General features: G+C 43.7%; 1 protein-coding gene across 1 annotated transcript; it reads left to right on the top strand.

Annotated features, from left to right (window-relative positions):
• Positions 1-1084: 1084 nt before the first annotated feature.
• On the top strand, positions 1085-10366 carry LOC129198959 (hyaluronidase-1-like). The gene is made up of 3 exons (XM_054808635.1): positions 1085-2002; positions 8711-8800; positions 9938-10366. The coding sequence occupies exons 1-3, from the start codon at positions 1085-1087 to the stop codon at positions 10364-10366; spliced, it is 1437 nt and encodes a 478-aa protein (XP_054664610.1).
• Positions 10367-17309: the final 6943 nt, after the last annotated feature.

Here is a 17309-nt window from a genome sequence, read left to right as displayed (position 1 = left end):
GAATGACAAAGCCAGGACAGAGTTGAGCTGTGCTTCTTGGGGAAGAGACAGGAGCAGGGGCAGATTCTGGAGCAGCTGACTGCGGGCAGCGGGTGAATAGCTGCCCCACGGGGTGCAAAGTGGGGGTGTGGGTGCCTGGGGTGCCAGTAATAGTAGTCCCCAAGCCAGCGTGACTGTCAGGGAAAACAGCAGGCCCTGAAAGGAAAAAATAATACTATAAGCCCCCACTTCTACAAACTAGGTCCTTTTTTCAAAGATAGAGAATGCTTTACAGGCTAGTTCAGATCCGCTTAACATAATTTATTTTATTAACATATTGATATTTAATTTGCTTTCAGTATAATAAGTAGCTTAAACCATTAAGTCATTAATAGTATCACCCTTCTAGCCTGCAGATTGATTATCACTCTTGCATCTATTCATTTAGAAAACGAAAACTGAATTCAGGGGTAGATAACAATATGGTTTTTTTCAGATATGCTGAAAATTGCAGCGTTTCTGAGTTCTCTTGATTAATCTGTGTGAGGTAGAAGGGTCTGCCTTTTTTTAAATTACCTTTCCTATTGTGACCATTAGCGTATACAGATTGTAAAGAAGGCCTTAGCCCCACTGTGATGATGATCTAGGCAACTCAGACTGATTGTAGCAGAACATGCTTGGAAGCTGAAATTTCACATGACCAGCACATTTGGTTTTATACTGTTGTTTTAAGTTATTCTTTTATTAACTCATTTGTAGACATTGGGGACTAAATAAGTGTTAAGGAAAGGTCTGAATCAACTGTGGGACGTGTCTGGGTGAGAAGGAAAGCAAAAAAAAGGTAAGCATCAGAACACACTTTGGACAGTGAAATCCATAAAAAAGTTTTTCAAAGCATTTAAAATTAAACTTCATTTTTACAAGATCACAGTTTTGCACTTTTCTGTGTTTGTGCCAGGTATAATGTTAACAAAAGCAAGTCAAACCAAAATGCATCTTTTTGTCATCCTATCTGCCTCCAGGGTTGCTACTGTCCTTCTAATATGTCTTCTCATTTTTGTTCTCAAGGACACATCATAACAATTTCCCAGAAAAAAAACATACCATGGATGTTTGGGTCAAATGGTTAGCAGTGACGGTGCTGCTTACCGGGGTTGATGCTCAGCTGCCGAAGCCAGCACTGGCCCCTCTGGTTCTGCACAAGCCTTTCGTGGTGGTTTGGAATGCGCCGACCGAGCAGTGCAGGCTGCGGTACAAGGTAGACCTGGATCTCAGCGTTTTTGACATTGCATCCAATACCAATGAGACTTTGAGTGGATCCAATGTGACAATCTTCTATCACACTCATTTGGGATATTATCCCTACTACTCAGATAGCGGAGATCCTGTCAATGGAGGCGTGCCCCAGAACGAAAGTCTCATCAAACACCTTAATAAAGCTAAGTCTGACATTGACTATTGCATACCCATGAAGAAATTTCAGGGACTTGCAGTCATTGACTGGGAAAACTGGAGGCCCCAGTGGGACAGGAACTGGGGCAATAAAAGCATTTATAGAAATAAATCTCTTGAGATGGTTAGGAGACGGCATCCTCAGTGGTCAGAGGAGAAAATTAGGAAAGTGGCTAAAGAGGAATTTGAAAATGCTGGCAAGAGTTTTATGAACAACACTATCCTTCTGGCTGAGCACATGAGACCAAATGGGTTGTGGGGTTACTATCTTTACCCAGACTGCTACAATTACGATTACAAAGAACACCCCCAAGCCTACACGGGGAAATGCCCAGCCATTGAGTCTTCCCGCAATGACCTCCTGCTTTGGCTGTGGAAGGAAAGCACTGCTCTCTACCCTTCCATATACCTGGATTATATACTCAAGTCAAGTCCAAATGCACTAAAATTTGTTCACTATCGGGTTAAGGAGGCAATACGTGTTGCCTCAATTGCTAGAAAAGACTACGTTTTGCCTGTCTTTGTTTACTCCAGACCATTTTATGCCTATACTTTTCATGTTTTAACAGAGGTAAGCAGATAGACTTCTTTAGAAATTTAGAGATTAGCAACAGCCTCATAGAAAAAATGCTTTCTAAAAGTTTTCCTTGTATAAAAGCACTTATGCATTTGTTTTTCCTATTTAAGGCAGCCCCTCTGAAAGGAAGTGTTGTAGTCACAGTACAAAACTGTACACCTTTCAAGAGTTAATATTGCAGTGCTTTGGTCTATTTCTGTAGGATAACATTGTATATTTTTAATGAGGGTAATTTAGAAAGAAAGTACAAAGAAATCATTTCCTTAAGGAAGTAATTCATTCTGATATTTTAATTCTTCAGGACAGCTTGTGAAATGAACTTGACAAATTTTCATGAAGTTTAAAACTAATCAGTGTAATGGAAAGATAAACTCCCATGAGAAAGAAGCCTCGGGGCTTTTTTGTTTCTTTATCTGAATGTAAATTCATTCAGTATAGAAATAAACCAGTCAAGTAAACTAGTCTGGCCTGGAGTTCCTAACTCCTGCACGATGAGCATTGGCCATCTCACTTTTCAGAGGTACAACGTGTTCAAATATCTTCATGATCCAACAATTAGTGCTAACACTGTGGAGACCTTTTAATAAAGAAAGCAAGTTTTTGAGTCATGCGATGTTCCTTCAATCAACGATCAAGTGCAATAAATATATAGTGGCCACAACATTGATGGTAAGAATATATGCATACAAGTCCCAGACTTTCTGGATCTGTAATGACGATTGTGGCTCTGACTTTGTTCATGCACATATTAGAGAGGCACAGATGCTTATTAATTTCTCTAGTAGTTGTCCCAAGTGCCAAAAGTTTGGCTTTGATCGCTATCAATTCCATGAAAGGGGAGGAAGTCTGGAGCAGGGAGCTCATGGAAACAACCCCTTGATGGCTGAGGGCATCTGGGGTTGTTCCCTCCCTGTGGTTTACAGAGGGCTGCATGAGAGCTTGCTTCTGCTGCTGCCAGAGACAAGCTCTTGACTCAAACCAGAACAGCAAAAGGGAGAGAAGGGACAAAGGAAAAGGCAACGTGTGGCTTCAGCCTGGAGCTGGGGCGGCGTGGTGGAGCCCTGACAGCCTGAGAAGTGTTTCAGGCTGCCCCCAGGAAGCAAATGGTACGTAGAAGCAATCATGAATTTGGTCTGCCACGTTTTTAGCAACCAGGGACTCTTTGGAGCTGTTTTCTGTGTGAGGTGGAAACTGCAGGTCCTAGCTGACTCAGAAATGGTGGGCAAATAGGCCAGGCTGGGTCGCGCTGAGGGTAAGGAGCCACAGGGGTCAGTACAGGCAGGATTTCACCCAGAACCCTTCACTGAAGAACTCAGGCTGTGAAATAAATGAACCACTCTTCAAATGCAGGCTGTAATAATACATTTTTGTAATATAAATTAATCCCTTGATTGATATACAAATACTAGAATGTTACTGAAAGCTATGAAAACTAACATGCAGTTACCAGTTATGCACAAGTTCAAAATCTGTGTTGGTATAAAGTTACTGTTTTACGTTAAGCTATTTTCTGAACAGCCCAGTGGTAATTTGGAGTGACATTCCTCTTAAGTTACACTCTTTAACTCACTGGCCTGTTTTTCAATTGCATGTAGCCATTTACTGTTGGATGCTTTAAAGATCACTTTGCAACTCTGCAGCCAGGGAAGATCCCTGCATAGCCAGAGAAACATCTTGGCTCCACTACATATTTTCTAATAAGGACAGTACCCAGTGCTGCAGGCAGCCATGGGGACAGGGCTTGACGTATCTCCAGACTACACGTAATGTCTGTGCAAACAGCTTGGGGGCTGCCAAGAACCTGCGGGGTTGCACTTAAGAAAACTCTAAATAGGAATGATCAGGAAAATAATGTTCTTGTTTTCCTTCATAGCCCTGAAGTCACCAAGAGATGGTAAATATGGTTTTGTGTGTTCAGATTTTAGACTAAACTGGAGCTTCTCATTTGACCTATGACATGCCCCTAAGGGACGCTCACTAACCTGCAAACAAGGCATGAAACCTCCGAGCTCCAGCAATGATGTGGATGAATGTGACAAGGAAAGGAGCCAGTGTAGTACAATGACATCCAGGCTAAATGGCCATAGAAAAATTAGGATAGCAGGCTCATAGATACCTGAGCTCTGACAGAGACTGGGCCAGGAGAATCACTGTCCTGCTCCATCAAGCTGTGCAAAAGCTGTGACGTTCTAGTCCAACAGAAATAATTGCTGACACATGCAAGCCCTGTGTCTAAGCCCTTCTGTACACAGTATGAAAAATACAATAAATATCACGGTGGAAGAAAATAGAAAGAACAGTTGTGAGTCAGAGTCACTGAGGGAGAGACACAGGTCTAGCAGACCTTCAGGAAGATGAAAGACCCAGGTCCCAAAATGATGCTGTAGCTCTGTGTGCTGTACCTTTCACCCTGACTGCACCTGGAAATCAGGTGAGTTGTGCATAAGGTATCTGAGAAATTCATCCTTTTTTTCTTGCAAACAATTTATAAATTCTGAATTGGGATCCCAATCATTATGAAAGGTTTCTGTATTTGCTAGAGATGCATATAAGCAGTTTGCCATCTGTAGGGTATTTAGAAACTATCTGCCTTGACAATTCACTACTAAGCGTGTGGGAGAGGGAAGTTACACAGTAGCATCTGTGCTTCCTGACTAGATGGTTGAAGTCGTTAATAAGGCAGGATGACAACTAACAAATGATGAATAATGGATAACAATTCTCTCATTCACCTACAGATAGTCTTCTTTGATGACCAGGTGTGCATGTGTACAGACACCATTCCCTGCAACCGCGCCAGGCTTGCACTACCATTCCTGAATACAGAAAAAGCATGTCTGTAGCTAAGACTGTTCAGAATTTAAAGGAAAGATTACAGGTGTACTTATTTTTCTTTCCTCAACATGTAACTAGAACTAACTGTCCTGCTTCCTCTTAAGCTCTGAAACTGAAACGGCTTAGCTCACGTCCTATTTTTTTAGTGTCCAATGCAATGACCTGGCTGATCAAAATACGGAGAAGCATCGACAGAAACTAGAACCTCCTCCTCCCTGCCAAATCAGCTGTCCCCTCAGAGACAGAACAACATAATCTTTAGGATCTTTGGTTGTTGCATACTGCCCCCAAAAGCTTGAATGAGAATGAGCATCAGAAGGGAAGAGGCTTTGTTAACTTGTTTATCACTTGGAGAAATACCGGATGCCTACATGGCAGCTGACCCCATAAAGTTGCCTCTTCAGGACAGTCCTCTAACATGGGCGGATGAGGGTCTGATACAAGGAGTAAAATAAGATTCCCCACCCAGACAAATGCCAAGATGCTCATATTTAAAATTATATCTAAAATTTTTTAAACTTGCATGTTTTCTTCCATACGAGGTACTTCTTACACGCAGATGGAAGAGCCACACCAGCGAGTCCCCACTGATGCCAAGCTGTGCTGTGTGAGGAGCGGCGCTAGGTTCAGTCCTGAAACAAGGACTGCTGTGTCTGAGGCTGCCGGTGGAGCTCGTGTGCCTCACTTGGGGTTTCAGGGAGGCACCTCCCTATCTCTGCTCCCGATTTGCCACTCTCAGCCATTATGAGAGGATCTTATCTTTCCTTTTCTCAAAATACATGAATGGGGAGTGAAACTTTTAGTTTCTAACCCTGTCTGTGGCAGGGGAGAGTAGTGGTGGTGCCTCCCTCTCTGTGTGACCATCCAGCAATCAGAGAACCCACCTCTGGTGCAGGAGCTCTTGGCTCAGTTCTCTTCCAGGCCTGCTCAGGATGAATCCAATGCCTTACGTTAGACACCAGGAAAGAGTTAGGGAATCACCAGACCAAAACCAAGACTACAATAGATAAAAAATAAAAGAAGGGGTGCAACCTTCTGTTCATAGGTTATTCAGGGAAGAGCCCTTCTGTGCTGATGGCTTTTGAGGTACTGAACATGAGTCACTCATTCAGTAAAAGACATAACTATGCCTAGAAATGGCAGCTGTGGGCAAGTTACCTAATTATTAAGCTGAATTCATCATAAGCTGTAGTCAGGTTCTCACTTGTTTCTCTTGCACTCCTTTGAACCTTCACTGAATTGGTGCAAAGTGAAATGGCATCAGAAAGAGAAATGGCACTCCTCTAAACGTTGTCTGTAACCTCACAGTGAAGGTAACCCCCGCTGGAGGGTTAGATGGGGATGATGTATCTTTTAAACATGGAGGAAGAAAGAAAAATTCAGCCCATGTCTTTCTAATTCTCTCCTGGGGAGGACTCTTAGCACTCAACCTTTGTTTTAAAGAGTACCAAAAAAGGAAATGTAAGGTAGAAGGAGAGTGTTTAAATGGAGTTCCATACATTTTTATTTTTTTTCAGTGAACTGCTTTCTTCACCAGCATCCAACACCTGTGCAGGTGCTATAAGAGTCCTTTAAGCAGCCCTAGGGGAATACACCTTGCAATCTAATGTCAGATTTTGGCCTTAGCCTGAGAAAAGTGCTGAATTTCTCAGCATTGGCAAGGTGGTGATTCTAGGCGTGCACAAAAGTGGAAGTGTAGGTGCCTTGGGAACTTCAGTTGTGAAATTATCAGTGCCGTTGGACTTCACACACCCAGAGGACTAGCTGAACTTTAAGGGTCATGCTCTTGGTTTTGATTATTTTATATCTATATGAATTAGACATGAAGTGCTGAAATCCCTTTGTGGATATGAATATGAAAGATTTCTAAAAGTAACAAAAGAAAGATGTGGAATATGAGGCAATAAAAACCGGATTTACTGAATCCTGGTCAAGCACCCTAATTCCTAAAGCATATAACTTAGAAAATCTTTATTTTGGGGTTTTCTCAGGTCATAGCTCACCCAGCAATACTACATATCTATTGATTATTTATTTTGGCTGTCTGAAAAGGTTTCACTAATTTGTTAATGAGATCTGAACTGTGTTAGTGCTAAATCACCCAACCATCATGTGGCTAATGTAGAATTACAGCCCAGCCTTAGTATCTGGGTAATCTTCATAAAATCTTTTGCAGATGAGTAAAGCCAGGGAACTCTCATCACCAAGAGGCCAGGCTATATCTCTTAACATCTGATATTTTGATCTTTAATTCATTTTTTTTTTAACTGATAAATTAATTCCTATAGGAAAAAAAAAACCCAACAAAAAACAACCAGCATTTCCCATATGAAAGTAACACCTGGAGCCCACACCACTATCCTTTTATAAAACTAGCACCAGACTACATACTTTTAAGAGTAATTACATTCTCTGAAAGGTAGTTTGGATCATCAGAAGCAACACGAACTTCAGGCAAGACCAATTATATTTTTTATCACTCCAAACCCTGCCCTAAGAGCCAGTAAGCAAGCTCTACTCTTTCAGACTTCTGCAGGTTTTCCTGCATGTGTTGTCCAACCTTTAGTTAAGGGTCAAAGTCACTGCTCGCTCTGACTTCTCTGCAATTGTCTTTAACTCTTCAGCAGATTCTCCCTTTCCCAAGGCATTTATTTGTGCCTTCTTTTATATCTCTTGGGCCATAAATGTTTTAGGAATGAGGACTCCTTAACTCTGCATTGGTAAATCAACAGGCTCACTTACAAAGTGAAATCAATTATTTAGTAGTAATTAACAATAACAACATGCTTCTTCCATGCTATTATTTTGCATTTCTAAGGTGTTACCACCATACTGTGATAATTTGGCTGGTCTTTTGTATTATTTTCTCCTAAAAACAGGTGAAAAGACTGAATCAAAGACCATCACTAGCTTTTTAAAGGAATTTGCTGTTTCTTCATCAAATTGAGAAATATTGTAATATCTGTCATTACAAACACTGGTCAGGAATTACTTTCTAACCAATTATTGTAGATAGAAATGGTTTTAGATGTGATCATGGCTTGAAATTTGGGGGTGGATGAAGATCCTTTGTCCATATTATCTAAGATTTAATTGCATTCCTCTATACACAATATTCATGGTCTCAGGGAATGGCTTTGAGACACTTGCAAGGTAGGTTGCTACGTTGTTGGGAAGGCACCAGTGACTCCTGTTCTACACACAGCCTGTGCTCTGGAAGAGCTGCGTTACTGCTCTCGTTACAACTCGACTGCTTATTAGTGCAGCTCTAAAAGTGGACATGATTAAGTCAATATGCAAATGTGTGCATTTTTTTTTTTTCTCCCCATTTAGCACTGCATAGCACTGGGAAAGGCTCATTTTTCAAGGATATGTTTCCTGAAACAATGGCATTCACGCTGGTAGGAACAGCAGCTCTGTAACTGTCTTGGCATGGCTAAAGCAGCACAAGTTAGACACCTGCCTAAAGCCTATCAACTGCAATTAGGCACTGTAAGAGTGATCCAATGATGTGTGATCATACTTATCATCACTTGCCAAAAATGGCGCCTATGTAGGTATGGTAATCATTCAAAGATTGGTAGATAAAATAGATAATTCAACTCTTACTCCACAGCTTTGGTTGGAAGACCCCCTGTGAATCAACTATAATGATTTCATTATTTACTAGTCACACTCATGCATGGAACCTATGCAATCCTTTGGAGATACACAGAAGGGCTTTCTAAACTAAGCGGCAATTTTATTGTGAAGAATGTACCACAAGACCTAAAAAAAAAAAAAAGTGATGCCCATATCCTAGTGCTTTTTTACTTTTATTTTTCTATCTTTGGTTTTCTAATGTCTGGTTTTGGTCTTCATTTTCAGGTGGATCTGGTCAATACCATCGGTGAAAGTGCGGCTTTGGGAGCAGCTGGAGTTGTTCTCTGGGGCAGTATGCAATACGCCAGCTCAAAGGTAGGTCATATCGGTTTATTAGTATTTAGGAATCACCTCAATACATCTTCTCTGCCACCGCACCCTCCGTAGCATCTACCTATCTTTATTGATGTCATCAGCCAGCAACTGAGGATGATGGCTCAGTAGTACTTTCAGGTCTCATTAGGTCAGTACTTTGTTAGGCTGAGATGTCCTGTTGCTTCGGAGCACATTGCTTTGGGCAGGTCATTGGTAGTATCATGGAACAATGAGTCCAGGTTAGAAGAAAGATATGTTTTGAAGCAATAACATGCAAATATAAGCACAGCTTGTTTTACAGTGTTCTACTTTGTAGCTATGGCAGTTTGTACAGATCCACAGAGAAGGAATGGAGTCCGCAGGGGAGTATTTTCTCTGTTCACTAGTGTTGAAATGACACGTGGAAAATAATGGTACCACAAGAAAAAAACCTAATTCCTCCTCCCAGGAATTCACAAATAATCCTTCTTGAAGTGATGGAGAAGGCAGGAGGCTGTACTGGGATTTCACAGGAGACACGGCAGGCTAGCCCCAACTCCTAAACCTGGGCTGGGCTTCGGTGCCCACTCTGCTTTTCATGCAGTCTGCTCTCCTCCTCCTCAAGTCTCTGGCAAAGCACCATTGACTTGGGCAAAGGAAGAGGGAATTCTGAACTGGAACTTTCTAGTCGCAATTGCAACAACTTCTGTGCTGGTTTCTGAAAATGATGTGGCTCCTTGTAATCTGAAGGAGTTGGAGGAATCAGGACCAAAGCAGTGACTCAATATGTGCTTTAAAACCTATTAGTCCCATGCACTGCTCCTTGCCAGCAGTTACCAGAATTCTCTACTTAAGGAACTAGTTAGTCTCAGATTAGCATATAAACTCTCAGTTTACTAGGACTCCTCCCTAGTCTCATACTATGTTTCTACCAAGCACCCAAATAGACAATATAGTAAAGGTCAATATTTTTCTAATCTTACCATGGAAGTAAGCTCACTTAAAGCCAATAGATTACTTCAGTATGTAAATCCAACAAGACTTATCTCAACAGGTTACGTTAGCCAAGAACAGTTTTGTACTAGCACCTGAGATATAATAAATTTGTATGTAATGCTGGCTACTAAGAAATGTGTCGTGGTCTTTTATTATTTACAGGAGAGCTGTTCAACTGTGAAACAGTACATTGATGGACCCTTAGGACATTATGTCATTAATGTGACCTCAGCAGCCAAACTCTGTAGCAAAGTCCTGTGCAAGAAGAATGGAAGATGTATCCGCAAAAACAGTGACTCTTCTGCTTACCTCCACTTGTCACCCACTAATTTTAAGATCCGAGCCCGTCACTCAGGGAGGGGCTCTAGGTTCCAGGTGACTGGTGAACCCAGCCTGGACAGTATTGAAGCCATGAGGCAGAGATTCATGTGTCAGTGTTACCAGGGCTGGACAGGAATATTTTGTGAATTGCCTGACCAAAGGCTCATGGAGCGCTGGGTTCACGTTGTGTTCAGTAGATCAAGAAAACAAAAGCTTTATGTCTTCCTCTTAGGAGCCATGCAGCTGCTTCTGCTTTGTACCACATGCTGAAGTTTTCTGAGGCAGTGCAAGGAAATAAGAAATGGTGCCACCAAGAGTTCTGTTCCTTAGCAAGTTTTTATTGCACAGGGAAAAGGCATTGTTGATTAAATAGTTTTATTCTGTTTTCTTCATCTCCCACTCCTGGAATTGCTTCAGACACTAAGCAACTTGAAAGCAACCCCCTCTTTTTTATCAGCTCCTTAACTCTTAACTCGTGTTTTACTCATATGTTCAACAGATAAAACTTCTACTGGAACAGTGGAAGCTTTACCTGAATGAAAAAGTTGAATAAACTTGTACAAGGATTCATCCATGTAGAAGTTTAAAAAAGGACACAGAGCCTGTTTTTTTCAGGGTTGGGTGATTTAATATATGGTGATGAGGAAAGTCTTCATGTGGACCAGGGATCCCAAACGGATCACTGCAGCTCTTGCTGAAGTCAAATGGCATTTTGTGTGAGGAGCAGCACTGTGCCCAGAGCCACATCCACTGCAACTCACTGATCCTACTGCTTCTGCATGGACAATGTGAAGAGTATAGAGTTCTACACCACTGCACACTTTAAAAAAATGTATATTTCAGTATTTCAAAGCCTAATTTGATTCATATTACTTCTAGAGGTATTAGTATTTCCAGTGGTAGTTTTGTGCCATCATTTCAAAGGTACTGTTTGACTGAAAATCTCTGCAATTGCCAGTCATTGGGTCAAACATTCATTTTCCCACCACACCAGCCAACCAGCAGAATGTATGTGCATTTAGGTGAGGGGCTCCTGAGCTCTGAGCGCGGTGCTGGCAGCTAGCACCCTGCAGTGTTCCTGCCTGAGCAGGCGATGGGAGAGCGTTTCTCCTCTCGCTCTGACCTCCTGGGAGGCTGGCAGCCTTGCTGCTTGGCGTCACCGCTGCCTCTGGGGCCACTGCGGGTCTTTGCTTTCTGCTCTGCTAACTACACGGGTCTGGTAACTCTGCTCTCCTACTGCTCTTGTGCAGTGACCTGAGCAAGCTGGCAGGTCAGTGACTGTGAAATGGGAACAGGCTGACAGATCCCAGTGCTGGTGAGCATCTCCCTTGAGCAGGGAAGAAGATGAAGAACCTTTGTACACTAGCAACATCTTGTCTTGCAGCCTTTGGCTTCAGATGGGGACCTCTTTGGAGGTGATAGAGCTTAATGAATCACTGATTACTGGTTAATTTAGCATCCATAACACGCCATCCTGTCAGGCTGTGGCATGTCCATTTGCAGTTATTCATTGGTCCATATCCATGTGCAAACACACACATTTCATCAAAGACCTGTCTTCCACACAGCCTTTCAGTGTAACAAACAATGAATGCCTTCATTGAATTGAAGACAAAATGAAGAAATTCCCTACATCTCTCCGACTTAGGGAAGATACTAAAATAATTTTCTTTTGAGGCTTTTGTATGATGCATTGAACTGAGTGCCATTCCAGAGCATGGACACGGAAACTAATAAGAAACCAACATGTGGGTCTAAAACATTATTTTTACCCTGACTAGTGTCTATATTGATCATTTGTGGCCAGACTTCATTGCTCATATTACACAGTACCCTGTTCCAGTAGCAGTTTGGTTAAAATCAGCAAGGCTATGTGGAGAGGATACTCACCTGAGTAAGGAAGTCTGAATCTGGCCCTTACCCAGGTCCCTTTCTTGCTACTGCCCTAAATTACTTAAAACATTAACGCATTTCATAGAATCATAGAATCATAGAATCACGGGATAACCTGAGTTGGAAGGGACCCATAAGGACCATCAAGTCCAACTCCTGGCTCCACATAGGACCAGCCAAATCAGAGCATATGACTGAGAGCATTATCCAGACGCTTCTTGAACTCAGTCAAGCTTGGTGCTGTGGCCACTTCCCTGGGGATTCTGTTCCAGTGCCTGAGCACCCTCTCAGTGAAGAACCTTTTCCTGATATCCAACCTAAACCCGTTGCAGCTTCATTCTGTTCCCTCGGGTTCTATCACTGGTCACCAGAGGGAGGAGATCAGCGCCTGCCCCTTTGCTCCCCCTTGTGAGGAAGCTGTAGGCCATGATGAGGTCTCCCCTCAGTCTCCTCTTCTCTAGGCTGAACAAACCAAGGGACTTCAGCCTCTCCTCATACGTCTTCCCCTCTAGACCCTTCGCGATCTTTGTTGCCCTCCTTTGGACACTCTCCAATAGTTTTATGTCCTTTTTGCACTGTGGCGCCCAAACCGCATGCAGTACTTGAGGTGAGGCCACACCAGCGCAGTGTAGAGTGGGACAATCACTTCCCTAGACCAGCTAAACAATGCTTGATGCACCCCAGGATACGGTTGGCCTTCCTGGCAGCCTGGGCACACTGTTGACTCATGTTCAACTTGCTGTCAACTAAGATCCCCAAGTGCCTTTCAGCACGGCTGGTCTCCAGTGTCTCATCGCCCACTCTGTAAGTATAGCCAGGGCTGCCCCTTCCCACGTGCAGAATCTGGCACTTGCCCTTATTAAACCTCATGCGGTTGGTGATTGCCCAGTTCTCCAATCTGTCCAGATTTCTATGCATTATAATCTGCTGGTGTGTCCTGTGTTCTTTTTAATCTCCTGTTATCTCTGAACATTTCTTCATGGTAACCCCACAAAAAAGTTCCTTTGGTTTGCCAGAACCAGATTCACAGCTGGTGTGAACTGTGATGCTCAGATTCACTCTAGCCAAAGACCCAGCTCATAACAGACCTGCAGTGGATATGTTAAGGCTGCAATGGTCCCTTTAAGCCTAGACACTGAAATGGGACTGACTTCAGTTAAACAAAGACTTAGTGCTAGCTATAGTGAGTCACACTGTAACAACATCATCTACCTGGACTTGTGCAAAGCATTTAACACTGTCCCACACAACATCCTTGTTTCTAAATTGGAGAGAGATGGATTTGATGGATAGACCACTTGGTAGATAAGGAATTGGCTGGATGGTCGCACTCAAAGAGCTATGATCAACGGCTCAATGTTCAAGTGGAGAACGGTGACAAGTGGCTTTCCTCAGGGGTCGGTACTGGGACCGGCACTGTTTAACATCTTTGTTGGCGACATGGACAGTGGGACTGAGTGCACCCTCAGCAAGTTTGCCAACAACACCAAGCTGTGTGGTGTGGTCAACACACTGGAGGGAAGGGATGCCATCCAGAGGGACCTTGACAGGCTGGAGAGGTGGGCCTGTGTGAACCTCATGAAGTTCAACAAGGCCAAGTGCATGGTCCTGCACATGGGTTGGCGCAATCCCAAGCACGACTATAGGCTGGGCGAGGAATGGATTGAAAGCAGCCCTGAGGAGAAGGACTTGGGGGTACTGATTGATGAGAAGCTCAGCATGAGCCGGCAGTGTGCGCTTGCAGCCCAGAAAGCCAACCGTGTCCTGGGCTGCATCAAAAGAGGTGTGACCAGCAGGTCGAGGGAGGTGATCCTGCCTCTCTACTCCGCTCTGGTGAGACCCCACCTGGAGTACTGCGTCCAGCTCTGGGGGCCCCAGTACAGGAGAGACATGGAGCTGTTGGAGTGAGTCCAGAGGAGGGCCACGAAGCTGATCAGAGGGCTGGAGCACCTCTCCTATGAGGACAGGCTGAGAGAGTTGGGGTTGTTCAGCCTGGAGAAAAGAAGGCTCCGGGGAGATCTAATTGCGGCCTTCCAGTACCTGAAGGGGCCTACAGAAAAGATGGTGAGGGACTGTTTACAAGGGAATGTAGTGATAGGACAAGGGGTAACGGGTTTAAGCTGAAGGAGGGTCGATTTAGATGAGATGTTAGAAACAAACTCTTTACTGTGAGGGTGGTGAGGCACTGGAACAGGTTGCCCAGAGAGGTTGTGGAGGCCCCATCCCTGCAAGTGTTTAAGACCAGGCTGGATGGGACTTTGGGCAACGTGGTCTAGTGGAGGGTGTCCCTGCCCATAGCAGGGGGGTTGGAACTAGATGATCTTTGAGGTCCCTTCCAACCCAAACCATTCTATGATTCTGTTTCTATGATGACATGTTGTTCTGAGAAGCTACAGGAAAGCTTTGCCACTGACCTTTTCCTTTGTAGTGTGTAACAGCAATGGATGACAGCAAAAGTCAAGGTAAAAAACTTCCTTATTTTGGTGTAGGAAAGAAAGGATTAAAATCAAAGTTTAGAAAACCTGACAGTTGTTAAGAACTATGCCTTTAGACTGAAGCTAGGGTGTTTACCTTTTCAAATATTTTTTATTGCTTATATATATTTTGCTTTAGCTCCTTTATTCAGGTTAGGGTTTGCTAAACTTCAGGGAGAACTTACACATACTTTAGTGTATTGAGAGCATAGAAACTATTATCCCAGTTTTGCTAAATACCTGTCATCAGTGTAGGTCTGTATTTAAACTGGATGCCTCTGCTTTGTGCAATACTGTTCTGTGTTCTGAAACAAGAGGTGATGTGAAAATGTCGTAATGCTCATGCACTGTGTCAGTGAAATGTGTTTTTAAAATTTTATGTGTCGCTTTATAAAGTGTTTCCATTATTTCTGTAGGCTTATAAGAATAAACTAGGTTGTGACTTATATATACAATTGATTTCGATAGCATAAATTCAATTAAACTGAAATAAGGTCTTCATCAGCTAAAGTTCGGGTACTTTGTGGGATGTTTATACAAACTATACAAATAATGTGGGCAGAGTGGCAATACTCCTGATTCAGTCTGTGATGTACATTCTCTATTAGGATACACTGGCAGAGCCCTGTTAAAGTCCATAGGGCTCTGTCCGTTTATGTCAGGTGTAAATTTGTCTCTTCTTTAGTCTAGGTTACCGCTTCACACAGAAGAGTGTATGAGTGTCTGTGGTAGTACATCTGCCTGGAAACCAAGTCTTTTGATTTTGGCTCATATATTTCTGTGAAGAACCACAAGCCCAGCTCTGCATCCTCATCACCAGGTTGCCTTAGGTGGAAGACCAAAATCAGAATTTGGTCTGCGCTTCTTAATACTTATTGAAGGAACCAAGTATCTAAGTGAATGTAATTTTACAGATTTTTTTTTTCTATTTCAGCTAGTTAGAGCCATTTCTTTTGTAAAGAAAATAAGATTTACCATTAGACAATGTCCCTGGAAGTTCTTTACAGCTACAGCTGCCAGCGGTGGGGTTGGAGACAGCTGTGCCGCTGACTGAGGGCAGGCAGAGGTTGTGCAGATGCATGTAACAGCTCCCATGTCTTGTGCGCTCCCATGTGGGACCACTACCTACACCAGCCAGTACCAAAGTCAGGACGCATTTGATCCCCTTAGCTCCACAGGTGACTATGCCCTAGGTCACCTATCCAGATAGGGTCACAGTGTGGTGCTGCATCAGTGCCCTGTACTAGGGTGGGTGCAGGATGGGATCATGCATGCCTGATGCTCGGCAGGACCACAGAGCTTCACCACGCTGCAGGGCCAGCTGGCCAGCTGGCACAAAAGCAAAGGTGGCCAAAGGCTCCTCTGCTTCTTTCCCTTCTTCTGTGGGTGCTTTGCGCTCACTGGGGGACTCAGCACCCCTCCAGTGGAGGGTTTACTGACATCCTGGTGTCTTCTTTTTTTTCTCTTCCCTGTGGAGAAATGTGAAATATAGTCAAAACCTTGGCAACAAGCATTTTTTACCTTCTGTTACCATTAAATTAATGCTAGTCTTCAAAATAAGTGATAAACTAATTGATTCACTTAATGCAGGTATGATATGGAAATCAAATTCAAGTGAATTGGCTTTCTTGCAAAGCCCAGCTACCTGGAAGGTAGGGAAAATGTATCCTTTCCTTTCCTTTCCTTTCCTTTCCTTTCCTTTCCTTTCCTTTCCTTTCCTTTCCTTTTTTTTTTTTTTTTTTGCTACTTCATTGATCCTCCCAGGCAGGCTGTATGGTCCAGTCTTTGGAGAGACTTGATCCAGCTTCTATCTGTGGTAGAATTCTTCGGAGGAGGGAGAGTTTGAAGCAGCAGAGAACTGTGCTATAAGCTTTACGATGATGTCCTTACCTAGAACCAGCTCTTAAAGCATAGTTGGTCCTTAGAACTGGGCATTGGTTTCCAGAGGTAATAGGAACAAGGATTTGCTGTATTTCATCTGAACCACCTCTGCTTCCAGATGATAATGGACTCAGACCCTGTATCGTTACTCTTCCCAAATGCTGAGCTGTAGAGTCCTCTAATCCTCTCCTTCTTGTCAGAGGACAAGCACTACCAATGGAACCACGACTTACAGGCTTACAGCTTCTCTCAAATTTGCTGATTTAGCATTCCAAAACTTTGAAATTTGAGGAAATGTGCTCATTTCCTTTTTCTCTCATAACTCATAAATGTATGGAAAGGTGAGGACTCATTTTGTTCCACTTCAGTCCAACAGGTAGATGCGTGGGGCTGCGGTCCCAGCTTGACCAGCTTTAGGTGCCACTGGTGCCTTCTGCCCACTCCCAAGCTTTCCCCTGTATCGTGGTGTGCTGTCCCCTGCTTGTGCTAGCACAGCAGATCGGGTGCCCTTGCGCAGACCTGGATTGGGAAACCATTCAGGTCAAAAGTTCCCTTGTTAAAAAAAAAAGGTGCCTCCCCTGAGGCTTTTCTTCTAAAGTAAGATTAACTCCTCTCTCTGACTCACATCCCGCTGCTCACACAGCTGAGCCAGGGCTAAGGAAGTGGGCAAAACCCATAGGGAAGTGGTAGCAAAGCTGTAAGCTGAGCATTGCCACTCAAGAAAACACATCATGAGTAAGCAGCCTTGGTATGTAGTTGGGAGCATCGGCCGTGGCTCACCCAACCCTTCCCCAGGGTCGGCGTGGCAGGGGAGAGGCAGCGCCTGGCAGCCTCTGCCCTCCTCCGTGCCTCCGGCGGGGACAGTGGGCAGCACATCTGGCCAAGGATGGGGGTACTGCCGTGCCAGGGCACCTCCTGGGCTCCCCCAAACCTGAGAGCTCCTTGTGGCGACCAGCCCAGCCCTC

This window comes from Grus americana, chromosome 1, assembly GCF_028858705.1.
Source record: "Grus americana isolate bGruAme1 chromosome 1, bGruAme1.mat, whole genome shotgun sequence".
Taxonomy (NCBI): domain Eukaryota; kingdom Metazoa; phylum Chordata; class Aves; order Gruiformes; family Gruidae; genus Grus; species Grus americana.
The sequence above is the reverse complement of the archived record's forward strand: the minus strand, read 5'-3'. Positions and strand labels throughout refer to the sequence as shown.